Here is a 19,802-nt window from a genome sequence, read left to right as displayed (position 1 = left end):
CCACTGAATTCAAACATCTTATTTTATAAGAAAAAGATGCCGAATAAATGCAATGTGTTTCACACAAAGGAATGCTGTTTTGCAAGCCATTTCACTGATTCCGCCCCAGTCATTACCATGAGCCCACAAACCTGGTGTGGTTCATTGTGGTTGTTTTTTCAGTTATATTAAAGCCACATCCACAGTAGACACACATGGTGGTCTTTACTGTACATTAGTGTGAACATGGCCATGACAAACATTTCTTCATTTTCTCTGGTGGCACCTAATTGGGGAGAATCAAATCAAAGTTTATTTGTCACGTGCGCCGAATACAACCGGTGTAGGTAGACCTTACAGTGAAATGCTTACTTACAGGCTCTAACCAATGGTGCAGAAAAAATGTGTGTGTGTGTGTGTGTGTGTGTGTGTGTGTGTGTGTGTGTGTGTGTGTGTGTGTGTGTGTGTGTGTGTGTGTGTGTGTGTGTGTGTGTGTGTGTGTGTGTGTGTGTGTGTGTGTGTGTGTGTGTGTGTGTGTGTGTGTGTGTGTGTGTGTGTGTGTGGGTAAGTAAAGAAATAAAACAACAGTAAAAAGACATTTGAAAAAAGAGTAGCAAAGCTATATACAGACACCTGTTAGTCAGGCTTGTTGGGGTAGTATGTACATGTAGGTATGGCACACAATGCAAATAGTCTGGGTAACCATTTGTTTACCTGTTCAGGAGTTTTATAACTTGGGGGTAAAAACTGGCTTGGGGGTAAAAACGGGCTCATGGTAATGACTGGAGTGGAATAGGTGGAATGGTATCAAATACATTCCATTTGCTCTGTTCCGGCCATTATTATAAGCCGTTTTCCCTCAGCTGCCACCTGTGCTCAGTGCAAAATAATGAAGTGTATAAACAAAAAGGACACTTAAAATTCCTGGATGCATCTGAAAGACTCTATAGCATTATTTTTGAGGTGTGGTCAGAAAAACAGATACTAAAGGGGAAAAACATCTGATTTGGAATACAAACACCAAATAACATGATCAAATATGACTAACAGATGAACAGATACGTAAATACACAAACAGTGGAAAATAAAGTAATATTCAGCCTTTCCACACTTTCACAGACATTTCCTCATGTTGTACTGTTGACTAGACGTAACATAGTATATGTGACAAAATGTCGCCGACAGAGAGGGCTGCCTCGCTTTTAGTCCTTAGGAAACTTTGTAGTATTTATTTATTTTTAATGTTTTTTTTTCTTACATTGTTAGCCCAGAAAATCGTAAGTGTTATTACATACAGCCGGGAAGAACTATTAGATATCAGAGTGGCATCAACTTACCAGCACTACGACCAGGAATACGACTTTCCCACGTGGATCCTTTGTCCGAACGACTGTACCCAGGACATTTGAGCTGATTCCAGAGGCTGACCCAAAACCACGCCGCTAGAGAAGAGGTAGACGGAGCGGTCTTCAGGTCAGACTTCGGAGGCGCTCCCTGCACCCACAGCGTCAGAGTATATTAATAGCTAGATAACAAGGTAGACAAAATTAGGGCAAGGGTTGCTTTCCAGAGAGACATCAAGGATTGTAACATATGTTGGGGATGAATCCGAATTAGTTAGGTAACATTGATAAATAAGATGTTTTATTTACATAATAATGCTTATGTGAGATATTTGTCATTAGGATGTTTTCTTTTGGATAATACTGTTGGCAGTTGCATTTTCCTCTCTTCTCCCAAGGGCTTAGTCACTAGGGGCCCAGAGAGGGGAGAGGTCAGGCTTGTCTTCATATGTCAATATATCTGTTAAACCATGTGATGCTATGAAAAATATCAGAAGGGGAGGAGGACCGAATGGAGGCTTTGTCTTTCTTGTCTGTAACTATTGTATGTCCCCTCTGAGGTATCTTGATTAAGTATATGACCTAAGAGGCTCACTGTCTTCTCTGATCTTGTCCAGGAGGGGGTGTATTTGAGATGGGAGTATCTAGAATTGACAATTGATATATGCCATTGGATGAGGTAATGGTTTGGTAATATGAAGTACCAAGAACGAGAAGTAGAACCTTGTCTAAGAGAGCAAACTGAACGATAATTTATAGCTAATGCTGTCTGGCTATGGGATACTCCTCTCAATTAATGTCTTCCTTTGTAATGTTCCTAAGATCTGTGTTTCGTCATGTGAGTTGAGATGGGTGTGTCTTGGCTATAAATTATACTAAGAACTGTTTTGTAAGCACTCTCAGAGAATTAATTTATAGACACTGAATTGATTTGAGAGTCACAGGGCTATGGTGAAGCTCATATAATTAAAAATGGACTTCATAAAATAACTCTGACTTGTGTGTGGTTTGCTCTCCCAATGCTTAGTAATACAGGAAATTACCACGACACATACAATCCCAAACAAGCAAATTGTCAGTATAGAGACAAAGTGGAGTCGCAATCAAACGGCTCAGACACGAGACGTATGTGGCAGGGTCTACAGACAATCACGGACTACAAAAAGAAAACCAGCCATGCCACAGACACCGACGTCTTGCTTCCAGACAAATTAAACACCTTCTTAGCCCGCTTTGAGGATAATACAGTGCCACCAAGGACTGTGGGTTCTCCGTAGCCGACGTGAGTAAGACATTTAAACGTGTTAACCCTCGTAAGGCTGCCGGACCAGACGGCATCCCTAGCCGCGTTCTCAGAGCATGCGTAGACCAGCTGGCTGATTTGCTTACGGACATATTCAATCACTCCCTATCCCAGTTTGCAGTCCCCACATGCTTCAAGATGGTCACCATTGTTCCTGTACCCAGGAAGGCCGCCTCAATATGTCCACAGACGATGCCATCGCCATAACACTGCACACTGCCCTATCCCATCTGGACAAGAGGAATACCTGCAGTAGGTAAGAATGCTGTTCATTGACTATAGCTCAGCATTCAACACCATTGTACCCTCCGAGCTCATCATTAAGATAGAGGCCCTGGGTCTCAACTCCACCCTCTAAGACCAGGTTGCAGCCAGTCAGCCAGCCCAGCCCAGCCAGTTCTCCACTGCTGTACTCACAGATCAAATCCCCATGGGCAATGTGCTATTCAATCACAGCAAAGAGATTCTACAGCAGAACAAGCTCTTCAAACATGTCAAAGTTCCAAGTTCAAGAAGAGGTCTTTTAGTCTAACAATCCCCTTAGGGGTTGGAGAATTGTCTGAAGTTCTGCTCAACAGATGCAGTCTTCAGCTCAGGCCTTCCTGTCAATCCGTCCACTCTTCCCAGCAGCCCTCCTCCAGTCTTGTTCTGCAAGGCTGGCTGCTGATCTGCCAGCTGCTAGGGCAAACTCGGTATCTGAAAGGTAGAGAGGAGGTATTAACATCTGAATGTATTATATATAATATATACTAAATAGGTTAATTATATAGCTTTAGCCAACCATTGATTCATTTGGCCTAGGATAACAAACACCCACACTTTTGTTATTCATCCCATAATACGCGACACATAACCCTTACCTTTTTCTCCATATTGGCATGGCTCGTTTGGGGGGCTTGGTGGCTTGACTCCGGTACTGCATCCAACCCAACAGTTTATGAGCTATCATTATACAGCAGGAAGTTGAGTACATTGGAATCCATCAGAACAAATGGTAATGGGCTGCTGTGCAGTGGTGATGCCCAGGTTGACTAATAACCCGCAGTCCCCGTGGTTATATCCGCTGGGTGGATAGGTTTAGGGTCATTAAATATTGTGTGGCTGAAGGGCAGGTGGGTGGCGAACAGATTGAATAAAGATCAACAGTACCTTTAAAAATCCAGAAAGGTACAGTACCAGGCAAATTTGGACACACCAACTTATTCAAGGGTTTTTCCTTATGTTTACTATTTTCTACATTCTAGAATAATAGTGAAGACATCAAAACTATGAAATAACACATAACACAATAATCATGTACTAACCAAAAGCGTTAAACAAATCAAAATAGATTTTAGATCTTAGATTCTTCAAAGTAGCCACCCTTTGCCTTGATGACATCTTTGCACACTCTTGGCATTCTCTCAACCAGCTTCACCTGGAATGCTTTTCTCTCAACCAGCTTCACCTGGAATACAGTTGAAGTCGAAAGTTTACATACACTTAGGTTGGATTCATTAAAACTCGTTTTTCAACAACTACACAAATGTATTGTTAACAAACTATAGTTTTGGCAAGTCGGTTAGGACATCTACTTTGTGCATGACACAAGTAATTTTTCCAAAATTGTTTACAGACAGATTATTTAATTTATAATTCACTGTATCACAATTCCAGTGGGTCAGAAGTGTACATACACTAATTTGACTGTGCCTTTAAACAGCTTGGGAAATTTTAAAAAATTATGTCATGCTTTAGAAGTTTCTGATAGGCTAATTGACATCATTTGAGTCAATTGGAGGTGTACCTGTGGATGTATTTCAAGGCCTACCTTCAAACTCAGTGCCTCTTTGCTTGACATCAAGGGAAAATCAAAATAAATCAGCCAAGACCTCAGAATTGTTTTTGTAGACCTCCACAAGTCTGGTTCATCCTTGAGAGCAATTTCCAAATGCCTGAAGGTACCGCGTTCATCTGTGCAAACAATAGTACGCATGTATAAACACCATGGGACCACGCAGCCGTCACACTGCTCAGGAAGGAGACGTGTTCTGTCTCCTAGAGATGAACGTACTTTGGTGCAAAAAGTGCAAATCAATCACAGAACAACAGCAAAGGACCTTGTGAAGATGCTGGAGGAAACAGGTACAAAATTATCTATATCCACAGTAAAACGAGTCCTATATTGACATAACCTGAAAGGCCGCTCAGCAAGGAAGAAGCCACTGCTCCAAAATCGCCATTAAAAAGCCAGACTACGGTTTGCAACTGCACATGGGGACAAAGATCGTACTTTTTGGAGAAATGTCCTCTCGTCTGATGAAACAAAAATGAAATGTTTGGCCATAATGACCATCGTTATGTTTGGAGGAAAAAGGGGAAGGCTTGCAAGCCGAAGAACACCATCCCAACCGTGAAGCATGGGGGTGGCAGCATCATGTTGTGGGGGTGCTTTGCTGCAGGAGGGACTGGTGCACTTCACGAAACAGATGGCATCATGAGGCAGGAAAAATATGTGGATACATTGAAGCAACATCTCAAGACATCAGTCAGGAATTTAAAGCTTGGTCGCAAATGGGACTTCCAAATGGACAATGACCCCAAGCATACTTCCAAAGTAAAATGGCTTAAGGACAACAAAGTCAATGTATTGGAGTGGCCATCACAAAGCCCTGTCCTCAATCCAATAGAAAATTTGTGGGCAGAAATGAAAAAACATGTGCGAGCAAGGAGACCTATAAACCTGACTCAGTTATGAGGAATTGGCCAAAATTCACCCAACTTTTTGTGGGAAGCTTGTGGAAGGCTACCCGAAATGTTTGACCCAAGTTAAACAATTTAAAGGCAATGCTACCAAATACTAATTGAGTGTATGTAAACTTCTGAGACACTGGGAATGTGATGAAAGAAATAAAAGCTGAAATAAACCATTCTCTCTACTATTATTCTGACATTTCACATTCTTAAAATGAAGTGATGATCCTAACATTTTACTAGGATTAAATATCAGGAATTGTGAAAAACTGAGTTGAAATGTATTTGGCTAAGGTGTATGTAAACTTCCGACGTCAACTGTGTATCCCACATATGCTGAGCACTTGTTGGCTGCTTTTACTTCACTCTGCGGCCCAAACCATCTCAATTGGGTTGAGGTCGGGTCATTGTGGAGGCCAGGCAGGATATTCCCACTAAGCACAAACCAGATGGGATGGCATATTGCTGCAGAATTCTGTGGTAGCCATGCGGCCAAGAGAGCAGACGGACCATATGTCATGTGGGCATCAAAAAGTCTCGGGGGCATGCTGGCTTCAGTCGTGGGTTCCGCCCTATAATCTCCCAGTCTGGGAGGACCATGTCAGCTATCATGGTGTCCATGGTCGGGTACTCCCGGAGGCCGAGTGACTCTGCGCCCGCAACATAACTCCATGTTCCAGTCTCTGCTGGGTCGGAAGCGCCCCCTGGCAGAGACCCAGCTCTCCTGCAAGGCCTCACGGAACTCAGCAGAGATGGGGACAGATGGAGAGTCATCACTGTCCACCAGTTTGATTCCCAGTGCAGTGGCTACCCGAGTGAGTAGGCTCCTCATAGACTCTCGAAGCCGCTGGGGGCGATGAACTGGTGCACCACTCGTGAGGGAGGGAGCTCGTCCCCAGCCTGAGCCCAAGCCTGGCTGACACACTTGCGCATGGCCTCCAATCGCACCAGGTGCAGGTGTTCTGAGAACACCAGACAAAACAGGCATCCAGTAGGGCGATCCACCGCCCTCTCCATGTGGCTCAAACCCAGACAGTGCATACACGAAGTATGCGCATCCCCAGGGGGGGAAGTCACCATCACACAAAGGGAAGCCATTAGGTCAGCCAAACAAACAAGGCCATGAAGCAAGGGTTCGACACCCTGGGAGAGCTTATGCCATGATCCGCTTGGAGAAATAGGAACCCGGTGAGGGATAAATTACCCAGTACCTCTGCAAAAATTGGAGAAGACCCCTGTGGGAAAAGCAGGCAGACATAAAAACAGCAACCAGGTAATGGATTTGATTGATTTGTTTTACGCGAAATGCAATACTACCTAGCCGGTTTAATATCCAAGCAGTAAAAACAGCACCATATGATGGAGTAATTCCGTTAAGGAACTCCAGTTCATGTCTCAACGTATTAGAAAGCCACGATACTCTTACACTCTTCAGGGGAAAGAACAAGAAAATAAACCTGCAGGGTAATTAGCAGAAAACCTACGTCTTATAAATTGATATATTCTTTATACAGCTTATTAGCGTACACCTAATATGTTCCCCATGTTGATGATGCTTATTATGCATTAAGGTTCAACCAAAAGATTACATGTAACAAATATGAAATGAAACACGAAACAATTAAATATGTGAAATTGAATTCAACAATAATGTATGTTGATGCTAATATTATGTACAACAGTACAATCATTTCTATATGATAACAATAGCCTAATTGATTTAATATGACATAAACTATTGTTTTTTTTAACAGTTTCACCCAATTTATTCTAATTAACTTAATCATTATGACACATCTCTCACTACTGAAGATATCCCTCTAGTGGTGTGGGGGCTGTGCTTTGGCACAGTGGGTGGGGTTATATCCTTCCTGTATGGCCCTGTCCGGGGGTATCCTCGGATGGGGCCACAGTGTCTCCTGACCCCTCCTGTCTCAGCCTCCAGTATTTATGCTGCAGTAGTTTATGTGTCGGGGGGCTAGGGTCAGTTTGTTATATCTGGAGTACTTCTCCTGTCCTATTCGGTGTCCTGTGTGAATCTAAGTATGCTCTCTCTAATTCTCTCCTTCTCTCTTTCTTTCTCTCTCTCTCGGAGGACCTGAGCCCTAGGACCATGCCCCAGGACTACCTGACATGACTCCTTGCTGTCCCCAGTCCACCTGGCCGTGCTGCTGCTCCAGTTTCAACTGTTCTGCCTTATTATTATTCGACCATGCTGGTCATTTATGAACATTTGAACATCTTGGCCATGTTCTGTTATAATCTCCACCCAGCACAGCCAGAAGAGGACTGGCCACCCCACGTAGCCTGGTTCCTCTCTAGGTTACTTCCTATGTTTTGGCCTTTCTAGGGAGTTTTTCCTAGCCACCGTGCTTCTACACCTGCATTGCTTGCTGTTTGGGGTTTTAGGCTGGGTTTCTGTACAGCACTTTGAGATATCAGCTGATGTACGAAGGGCTATATAAATACATTTGATTTGATTTGACTACTGTGATTGATTGCACTAATTGCACTGTAACTGAAATCTGGACACTAACTGTAGATCTATAACCTATCACATAGCCTTAACTTCTGCAGAATTAAGCATTTATTGCAGTAAAATTATACACCAAATGTAGGCATAATTTGGGCTTGGGAACAGGAGCGGAGAAGTATGATTTATTTATATCTGCATCTTAAGAGATTGCAATGCTCACCGTTATATACCACATGTAGAGGTGCTGTCTTTATCAAAAACGCATCATAAAAGCTAATAGTTCTATGCACGTTGGGTCGTGTATAATATCAGGGCGGTTGCGTGTGGATTCTTAGCAATTGCGGCTGGGGTGCAGGTGAAAAAAAGCTTATCGTGCACCACATTTGTTAAGGTATTGGAAGAGGGCGGATGGCACGAGCCTGGAATGGAGGTTGTCAGAGCAGCGGGAGCCAGGATCGTTGTAAGCGCGTGGAATATTCTGTTTATTTTCAAGAGCAATTAAATAATTGTTTTTTATGGAACTGCATCCGAGTTTCATTCAAGGCCAGCTCCCTCCTAATTTGCGCCTTACAACCACCCGCCTATATGGATGTGTGCGCTGTCATTAGGTAGCCTAACCGCCCGTGCAATAGTCTGCTCTAACTATAGACTATGGCTAGGCTGCAGCCGAATTTATGCCACTACACCTGTCAATACAGTGTGTAACCCAACCATTTTTGTAGGAGTTGGTAGTCTGATCGAAAACAGGTTGTGTGATTGATGCCACGGAAGAGAAGAGGACAGGGGAGGATGTTGCCGTGGAGACGTAAGGGTTGCTAGGGGCGATATCGTCATTCCCTTGTTCATCTTTTTTCCCAAGTGAATTTCTCATTTGACCAGGGCAACACCACCACCACCTGTACTCTACACCGAGTCGGTGCAACCAGCTGGTTTCTCCACGCATCGCGGCGACAGAACGAGACGTGGTGTGGCCACAACAATATACAGGAACTCGAGTCCTTCTGTTCACCTGATTTAGAATTCCTCACAATCAAATGTTGACCGCATTATCTACCAAGGGAATTCTCTTCGATTATAATCACAGCCATATATATTCCTCCCCAAGCAGACACATAGATGGCTCTGAACAAACTTTATTTGACTCTTTGCAAACTGGAATCCACACATCCTGAGGCTGCATTCATTGTAGCTGGGGATTTTAACAAGGCTAATCTGAAAACAAGACTCCCTAAATTGTATCAGCATATCGATTGCGCAACCAGGGCTGGCAAAACCTTGGATCATTGCTATTCTAACTTCCGCTACGCATATAAGGCCCTGCCCCGCCCTCCTTTTGGAAAAGCTGACCACGACTCCATTTTGTTGATCCCTGCCTACAGACAGAAACTAAAACAAGAAGCTCCCAAGCTGAGGTCTGTCCAACGCTGGTCCGACCAATCTGATTCCACACTCCAAGACTGCTTCCATCACGTGGACTGGGATATGTTTCATATTGCGTCAGACAACAACATTGATGAATACGCTGATTCGGTGAGCGAGTTCATTAGAACGTGCCGTTGAAGATGTCATTCCCATAGCAACGATTAAAACATTCCCAAACCAGAAACCGTGGATTGATGGCAGCATTCGCGTGAAACTGAAAGCGCAAACCACTGCTTTTAATCAGGGCAAGGTGACCAGAAACATGACCAAATACAAACAGTGTAGCTATTCCCTCCGCAAGGCAATCAAACAAGCTAAGCGTCAGTATAGAGACAAGAGACAAGTAGAATCTCAATTCAACGGCTCAGACACAAGAGGTATGTGGCAGGGTCTACAGTCAATCACGGATTACAAAAAGAAAACCAGCCCCGTCACGGACCAGGATGTCTTGCTAAACAGCCACCACTAACATTGAGTGGCTGCTGCCAACACACTGACTCAACTCCAGCCACTTTAATAATGGGAATTGATGGGAAATGATGTAAATTATATCACTAGCCACTTTAAACCATGCTACCTAATATAATGTTTACATACCCTACATTATTCATCTCATATGTATACGTATATACTGTACTCTATATCATCTACTGCATCTTTATGTAATACATGTATCACTAGCCACTTTAACTATGCCACTTTGTTTACATACTCATCTCATATGTATATACTGCACTCGATACCATCTACTGTATCTTGCCTATGCCGCTCTGTACCATCATTCATTCATATATCTTTATGTACATATTCTTTATCCCCATACACTTGTGTTTATAAGACAGTAGTTTTGGAATTGTTAGTTAGATTACTTGATGGTTATTACTGCATTGTCGGAATTAGAAGCACAAGCATTTCTCTACACTCGCATTAACATCTGCTAACCATGTGTATGTGACAAATAAAATTGGATTTGATTTGATTTGACCAGGGAGCCAAGATAAATAACAGGATGCTTAAATTATGATATATTAGACTTATAATTAGCCTACAAATTGGTCTGACAGTTTAATATGAATATGCACCATTGATGTCACTTGTCACAATGTGTCATAAGCAAATTAGTTTATATTTATTGTAAAACTAAACTGAAGCAATGTGGTGCATGACATTTACTGTTTTAATGAATAATAGTCATCATCTCAAAACATACGATTTGGTACAATTTCAATAACATTTTGCTTGATAATACATGCTCTTAATTTTCCTCTTATAATCTTCTTCTATTTGCCCCAGAACATTTGTACTCTATTTGGAAGGCAATTTTAACAAGGAACCTATCACATTCTAATATAGGGCATGCAACCCCTCTCCCTGTCTCCCTTCTCTCTTGCTTGAAGTTTGACCAGACGCACTCTATGACAAACAGCTATACAGCATAGCTCTCATATCAATAACCTATACATTTAATTTAGCACTGTAGCTAACTGATAAGATTCGACGTCAGACACATTCTCCATTTCTTCTACACCCTAAATCTATTAGTAGGTTTACCACAACAGAGCAGTGTCTTGTCTCTGAAGAGAGAAGGGGCAATTTCCTGCTTTGGCAGTTAGAAATGCATACAGTGAGTCATCTCACCTCTTGCTCCTTTGACCTCCAATTATCCGAACTGTCCACCTGGAGAAGTCCCAGACTTCAGGACTCAGTCAGTCGAATCTGCAGCTGCTCCATTGATTGCAATGGTACATGGATGAGTGTATGTGTGTGTGGGGTTTGTGAACGTGTTCAGTGGATGTTATAGACACTTCACTCACAGTTAGGAAGTCAATGCTATCCTGATATCGAGGTGTGTGTCAGGTGCAAGACAATACAAGCAGTTCTTCTGCTGTGAAATCGCCTAAATTTCACAAAGCCACCACTAGGCTGCAGACTCTCCCCTTCAACACCATCTCCTCCCTCACTAATTCTGTGGAGTCCTGCAGACACACAAAGGCAGATATTCATAGGTTATTCACAGAGCAGCATAGCTTAGAATAAATACGTGAATAGAAGTTCATTAATTCAGAGTGTACTTACAGGGACGTAGTCTACGCTATTGGTTGTACCGGTACTGGAAGCACGGTCGCTCTGATGAAAATTGACAAAAGGAGAATGATAAGAAAACTACAAATATTAGAATCACCTTCCTGAACGTCTCTTGAACTGTTCTTGAAAGCGATGAAAACCTCCCAGAAACAACCAAGAAATAGTGGAATCATAATACTCACTGTGAGGCGTAGGTCATGTGTCGTTACCGAAACCTCGGTCCACAGCCCAGCCTGTCATTGCCTTTGTTTTGTCCTGGATGTGCAGGTAGTAGTACAGCAAGGCTCCCAGAGAGGCCAGCAGCAGCACTACCATGATGATGGAAGCTGCAATATCCCTTGTGTTGTCTCACAGTACGGACATCTGCAGTCCTCATGTCTCTTTGCAGCATGCCTAAGGCACGTTCACGCAGATGTGCAGGGACCCGTGGCATCTTTTTTTTGTGTTTTTCAGAGTCCGTAGAAAGGCCTCTTTAGTGTCCTATGTTTTCATAACTGTGACCTTAATTACTTACCGTCTGTAAGCTGTTAGTGTCTTAACGACCGTTCCACAGGTGCATGTTCATTAATTGTTTATGGTTCATTGAGCAAGCATGGGACACTGTGTTTAAACCCTTTACAATGAAGATCTGTGAAGTTATTTGGATTTTTACAAATTATATTTGAAAGACAGGGTCCTGAAAAAGGGACGCTTCTTTTTTTGCTGAGTTTAGTAGACATATCTAGGAAAACCAATGTTCCAAAGGCTGGGCCTAATATAGTGTATGAGATGTCATACAATAAGTTTTGTAGTGATTCCTATGTTGATGATGTAAAAAATATTTGCTGGTCTGTGGTGTGTACCAGACGCTGCGCTTGACACATTTATGAAATTCCAGTTACTAGTAAGCATTCACCATTAACAAAATGACCGTAAAAACGGTTAAATCCCCGGAGATTGACGGGCAATTACATGGTGGAGATGCTACATATCCACGTATAACTGATCGGAAGGATAAACACTCCAAACAGCCTACCCGTCCACTCAGATGTGTACGCATGGTCCTAAAGCAAAGCAAACTGTTGCCTCGTTTTATATCACATTCCAACGATAAAACTGGGGGGAGACAAAAACGCAATTTCAGAAAGTGAAAGTTGCACTTTCACTTTCTGGGAGTTCCTTACTAATCAGTAACCTTAATATATCAATTAAGTACAAGGGAGGAGCAAAAACCCGCAAACACTCAGCCCTCCGAGGAATGAGTTTGACACGTGGTGTAGATGAAGGGGAGGAGACTGGATTTTTAAGCCTTGAGACAATTGAGACATGGATTGTGCATTTGTGCCATTCAGAGGGACATGGAGCCAACTTGAACACTTTAGGAAGAAGCACTGGAGTAAACATGGGCCAGCATCCCTGTGGAACGCTTTTGACACCTTGTAAAGACCATGCCTCAACGAACTGAGGTTGTTCTGAGGGCAGAAGATGGAGATGCAACTCAATATTAGTAAGGTGTTCCTAATGCTTTGTACACTCAGTGTATGTCATAAATCCAGAGTACTCACCACACTTGGCCTCGTCATCTTTATCTGCACAGTCTTCATGAAAGTCACAGATATTACTTGTTACAGTACCGCCTGTATATAACCTCCTATTGTTATGTAAATGTTTTGTGTTACTTTATATATATATATATATATATATGTATACACTTTTTTACTTTAGTTTATTTAGTAAATATTTTCATGACTATTTCTTGAACTGAATTGTTGATTAAGGGCTTGTACAGTAAGAAAGCATTTCTCTGTAAGTTCTACACCTGTTGTATTCGGTGCATGTGACAAATACAATTTGATTTGATGCTTTGATTCCCCGCTCGTGTTGGTAGCCTACTCTATTTCAATGAGACCACACATACTAGGAGCACTTGATATCTCACGCCCAGCTAGGAGAAGTAGTCTACAGAAGTTGAAGCAGCAAATTCTGTATGTGAATAATGCAAAAAAACATGTTATTTTAATACAATAGGTCGGCTAACGCATCTAAAGCAGGAAGAAGACCGTTTCTAAATAGTCTGTGGGACAACAAAAATATTTTCTTCCCAAAGTCCTCTGTCTGACCGCCCGCAGAATGAAAAATGCCAGCCCTGCTGCAATGATCTGTGTCGGAACCTGCAGGTTCTGCACTCTTGTACACAGTCAGTACACAACACTATGCTCATCATGTCTTAGCAGGATCATATGGTGACAGGGATCCCAGTAGGGTCAGACAGCCAGGGAAGACCAGCTCAGGTGAATTTTGCAGCATATTAACAATATCAGATATTGATATAAAGTTCAGAATCTTAAGTATAAAGCTACAGTCTGGGATCTGGGAATAATGGTTGTTTGAATTATTGAACCATTGATTCTATTCTTGGATAATTGTCAACGGAATTTCATAATTCCTATATGTGTTCATTAATTAAAATCTATTTGTAAGATTCTTATTTGCATAAAATAGACAGAGACCAGTCTTATCAAAATTAGATAATAGTTTTTATTCTCGGAAACAAGTTTATATACAAAATATGACATTGATTATAGAATGAATCTCCTCCTCTTGACCAAGACAAAGCAGGTTCAAAAGTGAATTCCAGCTCACCAGGGCACACACATGACACACAGTATAACTGGATTAACTCCTGAAGCTTCACCATCATTTATTACCACTTTAGCAGACAGTTCCAGATACGGAAAACCTGGAGAGGCTCTCGCTGAGTTATAGTTGAGTCGGTTCAAATATAGGTTAATGATCCTTTTTGCTTACTTAAAACCCACAACCCATTCCTCCCCAACCGAGTTGGAACCCCTGTTTATTATGTTTAATTACTCCTTGTTCATGCTACATAATCCCTTCCATATGAACTAACTTTATTAATCAGGTATAATAAAACAGGGTTGAGTTTAATTAGTTATAGTTCTATTTAAATGTAGATATTGTTTAGTCATTATTCATAAAATTCCTATCAATAATATAATGTATAAATGTAAACCAAGGTAATTCTTTGTCATGCCCCATCTTAGGAGGATGAGATGGTGTCTCAGCAGAAGTCTCAGCAGGATCAGGCAGGCAGGGAATTTTTGCAGGTACAACACTTTATTCCCCTCTCTGTGCAGGACTGGACAAGCCAGATGCTATTTTAAGGTAGTCTGACAAACCTCCAAAGTTGATTTCCAAACTGTATCAAGGGTTGATAGAGGCTTTTCCCAAAGACACAAAAAATGTGAGGAAGACCTGGTAGAAGCTATTGATAATGATGAATGGATACAGATAAGAGGTGGCCTCCAGCCACGCACGCTGATGCTCTCAGGATGCCAACACCACCTGATGAGTGCCCTCCCTATGCACAGAGGCCTACAGTGGGGCAAGCTGCAGCCCTGTGAAGCGTAATGATAAATCTAACCTTTGTTATTTGACGTTATATTGTACTGGGGGAGGGGCACAGTGTGGCACATTTGCTAACCCTTGACAGTAAAAACTGCTGTTTGTATAAGGTAGTCAGACAAGGGCAGTAAGATCAGAAAACCAAGCATTTTTTATTGATTCAATGTACTGTATGATTTGATACCTGGGTCCCAGAGGACATATTTGAGATGCATTCGGCAGGATGGAGAGGACTGTTTCATCATGGGAGACACTATTACAGCATTGCTGGGAGAGTCTGCCTTCACTTTAGTCACTACCATGAACCAACCTGACGTGTTCCTACGCATGAGCTTATCTTGTCAACATTGTAAATGTAAATGTATGGAGTTTGCTAAATGGCATTGGCACTAGGATTGGAACCGGTGCTTTGGTCAGATGACATGAACATGGAGTTCTGATTGCCGCTTTGATTACTTATGACTGGCCAACAACAACAAGCTAAATGCGCCACTCTCGTGAAAAGCAAGAGCACCAGCATAAATTATACAAATGCCTCTCTCTCGCTCTACTGCGGCAGTTGTGTTTGTATCTGCACGGGTCCTTCTGGACAAGTCAGTTAAAATGACACATACCAGAGACCCGTGCAAATCATATCAGACCCATTAAATTATTTAGGGTGTTTTCACATATGAAATTCGATACCCTGGTTTAAGTTTCCTACATGACATTAGCAAGCTAGCTTGTTTACAACGGGCAAAAAAGTTCTACGTGACTCGGACTGCCGCATCACAATACCTGGTACTCTGGTCTTGGACCCATTACCCACTCACGCATGTCCAAGATTAGTTTCAGCCAGGGTCAATTTGTATTTCTCACATGCTGGGTAGCCTAGTGGTTAGAGCGTTGGACTAGTAACCGGAAGGTTGCAAGTTCAAACCCCCCAGCTGACAAGGTACAAATCTGTCGTTCAGCACCTGAACAGGCAGTTAACCCGTCATTGAAAATAAGAATTTGTTCTTAACTGACTTGCCTAGTTAAATAAAGGGTAAAAAAGAATGTGAAAGCGCCCTTAGAACTTTGGATCCGGATCCACTCAGGTCCCGGATCAGGTCTTGGGTATCTGGGTACAGGTGGATCCCAGAAGACCTCTAGTGTCAATAATTTTAATGCCTATCATTTTGAGAAAAAAATATAGGATTTGTTAAACATTTATTTCTCTGAGCAATTGTATTAGTATAAAATGTAAGCATTTTCCTACTTTTTTTTTAGCATACAATACCTCAGTATTTTAATTATTTATTTTACACTGTCATTTTTGCTCATCTTTATTAAGGGTGTATATTTTAGGTCCTTGATTGAGTGTAGACTTGCCATATTTTGTATATTTTTTATATACACATACTAGAAGTTGACCGATTAATCATGGCCGATTTCAAGTTTTCATAACAATCAGTAATCAGCCTTTTGGACACCGATTAGATTGCAATCCATGAAGAGACTGAGTGGCAGGCTGATCACCTGTTACGCAAGTGCAGCATCAAAAGGACACTGGCTGCAAGGAGCCAAGGTAAGTTGCTAGCTAGCATTAAACTTATCTTATAAAAAACAATCAATCTTCACATAATCACTAGTTAACTACACATGGTTGATGATATTACTAGGTTAGCTAGCTTGTTCTGCATGGTATATAATCAATGCGGTGCCTTTTAATTTATCATCGAATCACAGCCTACTTCAACTTGATTTAAGAAAAGCGCATTTGTGAAAAAAGCTAGTTCGTTGCAATAATGTACCTAACCATAAACATCAATGCCTTTCTTAAAATCAATACACAAGTATATATTTTTAAACCTGCATATGTAGTTAAAATAAATTAATGTTAGTATGCAATATTAACTAGGGAAATTGTGTCACTTCTCTTGCGTTCAGTGCAAGCAGAGTCAGGGTATATGCAGTTTGGGCCGCCTGGCTCGTTGCGAACTGTTGAAAGGCCATTTATTCCTAACAAAGACCGTCATTAATTTGCCAGAATTTTACAAAATGATGGCATAACATTGAAGGTTGTGCAATGTAAACATAATATTTAGACAGGGTTGCCACCCGTTCGATAAAATAAGGAACGGTTCCGTATTTCACTGAAACAATTAACATTTTGTTTTCGAAATTAGAGTTTTCGGATTTTACCATATTAATGACCAAAGGCGCGTATTTCGGTGTGTTTATTATATTATAATTAAGTATATGATTTGATATTTGATAGAGCAGTCTGACTGAGCGGTGGTAGGCAGCAGCAATTAAGCATTCATTCAAACAGCAGCTCTTCGCAATGCTGGGATGCACTGCGCTGTTTATGACTTCAAGCCTATCAACTCCCGAGATTAGGCTGGCAATACTAAAGTGCCTATAAGAACATCCAATAGTCAAAGGTATATGAAATACAAATGGTATAGAGAGAAATAGTCCTATAATTCCTATAATAACTACAACCTAAATCTTCTTAACTGGGAATATTGAAGAGTCATGTTAAAAGGAACCACCAGCTTTCATATGTTCTCATGTTCTGAGCAAGGAACTTAAACGTTAGCTTTTTTACATGGAACATATTGCACTTTTACTTTCTTATCCAACTGTCACGAATATTACCGAAGGTGACTCCCCTTCTTGTTCGGGTGGCGCTCGGCGGTCGTCGTCACCGGTCTACTAGCTATCGCCGATCCGTTGTTCTGTGTTCGTTTAGTTTTGTCTAATTGGTAGCACCTGTTTCTAGTTTGGTTGTTAGGATAGGGTATATATAGTCTGTTTAGCCCGCTTCTGTTTCGTGCGGGCTTGTTCGTCTGTTTTGTTGGTTGAGTGTATTTTGTTGTATTTTGGGTTACACGCTGTCCGGTTATATTTCTGTTCATTTGTGTTTTCACTTTGTACATGTTGTGTTTCGGGACATTAAAGAGTGTTGTTTTTCCCACATCTTTGCTCTCTGCGCCTGACTCCACACCTCTTCACTCATAATTGTGACACCAACACTGTTTTTGCATTATTTAAACCAAATTGAACATGTTTCATTTTTTATTTGAGTCTAAATGGATTTTATGTATTATATTAAAATAAGTGTTCATTGTTCATTCAGTATTGTCATTCATTACAAATATATATATACACACGTACACAAAAATTGGCCGATTAATCAGCATTGGCCTTTTTTGGTCCTCCAACAATCGGTATTGGCGTTAAATCATAATCAGTTGGCCTCCTATGTGGTAGTGTGACATTGTTTGGCACAGCTGCATGGTAGCTGTATGGCAACATCGGAGGTTAATGCATTTCAGATCACCGAGTTCACCTGACCTTATTTGATACCCACATTACCCACGTAGCGGTTGATCAGCAGTTTAAAGTTAACTGGCTGACAAAACAACATGAACTTTATTTAGACAGACGCACAGTGCGATAAAGTAGACAAAAGTAATGACTGAGGAGTTTTTCTGTTCTGAAACCAGAGGAAATTATTTTGAAAGATGGAGTGCGTTACTTCCCCTGTGTTTTGAAACAGACATTGCTCAACATGATAATAGTTTTATGATTCCATGACCGGAGATGGAATTTCATACTTTATCCTGTTCAGGTACCGGTATTGTATGATGTAAATGTCCTTAGCTTCATGACTTCATGTTAATAAAGCATACATTACCATTTATTAAATCAACGCAAGCATTTATTCATTTTATGTTTAAACATAAAACGACTTCTGTTAAGTAATATGTTTTCCATCTATTGTTTCACTGAAACAAAATAGAAAATCAAGCACTGTTGTTCTGGCTATATTAGTCAGCAACTACTGTGTCAGTCTTAGTCCCAGTTTCAGCTTTGTACTGACAGGTTTGTCTTCAGATCTCACATAATGCGATGCCACTGAGGTTCTGCTGTGTACTATTGGCCCACACTTATTGACACAGAAAGGAGATAGGCCTGAACCAAGACGGGTCCAGTGTAGGTCAATATCCCTCATCAGCCCAGGTGATCTCGTATTTAGGGTAGCGCACCTTCAGTTTCTCTGTGGAAACAGCGTGATTTGCTTTTCCGAAGCCCTGCAAAGAACAAGAAGGGAATTGAGATGATAACTTGGCTGCTAGTAAATAACTAAACTTAAGAGATGCAATATCAGTCTTACAATATTAGAAATTGTATCAAAATGTTGGATGAATTGTTATGGTCACAAATGTACTAGAAGACCCAATCAATGGGTGTACATGAGTTCCACTGAAATAACATTATTTTGCATTCTCTTACCATGGAGTAGCCATAGACGTGGATCTTCTTTGACTGGCAGTCATGCTTAATCCTTCCTCCTCCAATACATTCACAATCTAGGTGCCCTCCTTTCTCAAGCTCCTCTGCTACCTTGTCATAGATATCAGCTGCAGTGACAAAAACACAAGATTGGTACTGTACTCAAAGTTTAAGAACAAGGCTCTTGAAAATACTCTCAAAATACAACATATTTCAAAAGCACTGTGACGTGCATAGAAAACTAGTCACATGGTGTAATTATTTTGCTGTACAGTGGAGGCCAAACCAATACTGACCGACTGCTCTGGCATTTTTCAGTGACAAAGGCCCCACCTACTGGCTCGTAGGAATCAGTACAGTATGAGTAGCTACTAGGCTATGTAGAATTGGACAGTAACATGTACATGAATCATACAGCAGTTAGCTAGCTAGCCAACTCTGAAATACAAAAACATGACAATATTGGACTCTTACCATGATATTCGGCCCAGGCATATCCACGTACAATATCTACGCTCGAGTCGTCGCCGTCTTCTTTACTGTGTACTCGAATGAGAACGTATTTGAACACACCAGTCGGGTCGATTTCTGCCTCTGGAATGTTCGCAATGAGAGCAGCAGCCTTCGTTTGAGTACACATTTTTTCACGAAAATACTTTCACGAAATGGAACGTAGAGTTCTATCTCGCACAGCTGATAATGCTTCAATTTGAAATAGTAGATAATTCTTTCTGCGATGATCAATGTGGACAGTTATGGTAAATGGTCTGTATCACACTTCCGGAAATAA

General features: G+C 41.3%; 1 protein-coding gene across 1 annotated transcript; it reads right to left on the bottom strand.

The window, feature by feature from the left end:
• Positions 1-18,419: 18,419 nt before the first annotated feature.
• Positions 18,420-19,794, bottom strand: LOC124048907 (14 kDa phosphohistidine phosphatase-like). The gene is made up of 3 exons (XM_046370078.1): positions 19,487-19,794; positions 19,013-19,140; positions 18,420-18,810 (listed from the first exon to the last, which is right to left on the bottom strand). The coding sequence occupies exons 1-3, from the start codon at positions 19,650-19,652 to the stop codon at positions 18,718-18,720; spliced, it is 387 nt and encodes a 128-aa protein (XP_046226034.1). The 5' UTR covers positions 19,653-19,794; the 3' UTR covers positions 18,420-18,717.
• Positions 19,795-19,802: the final 8 nt, after the last annotated feature.

The sequence above is a fragment of the Oncorhynchus gorbuscha genome, linkage group LG11, assembly GCF_021184085.1.
Source record: "Oncorhynchus gorbuscha isolate QuinsamMale2020 ecotype Even-year linkage group LG11, OgorEven_v1.0, whole genome shotgun sequence".
Taxonomy (NCBI): Eukaryota; Metazoa; Chordata; class Actinopteri; order Salmoniformes; family Salmonidae; genus Oncorhynchus; species Oncorhynchus gorbuscha.
Note: the sequence above shows the minus strand (reverse complement) of the source record. Positions and strands in the feature narration are given on the sequence as shown.

Bases quoted from the DNA above. Each gene is read 5' to 3' on its own strand.
- LOC124048907 (XM_046370078.1), bottom strand. From the start codon at position 19,652: ATGTGTACTCAAACGAAGGCTGCTGCTCTCATTGCGAACATTCCAGAG. The intron at 19,141-19,486 runs GTAAGAGTCCAA...TTGTCACTGCAG, and splicing joins TGCCTGGGCCGAATATCATG to CTGATATCTATGACAAGGTA. The intron at 18,811-19,012 runs GTAAGAGAATGC...TGTTCTTTGCAG, and splicing joins ACGTCTATGGCTACTCCATG to GGCTTCGGAAAAGCAAATCA.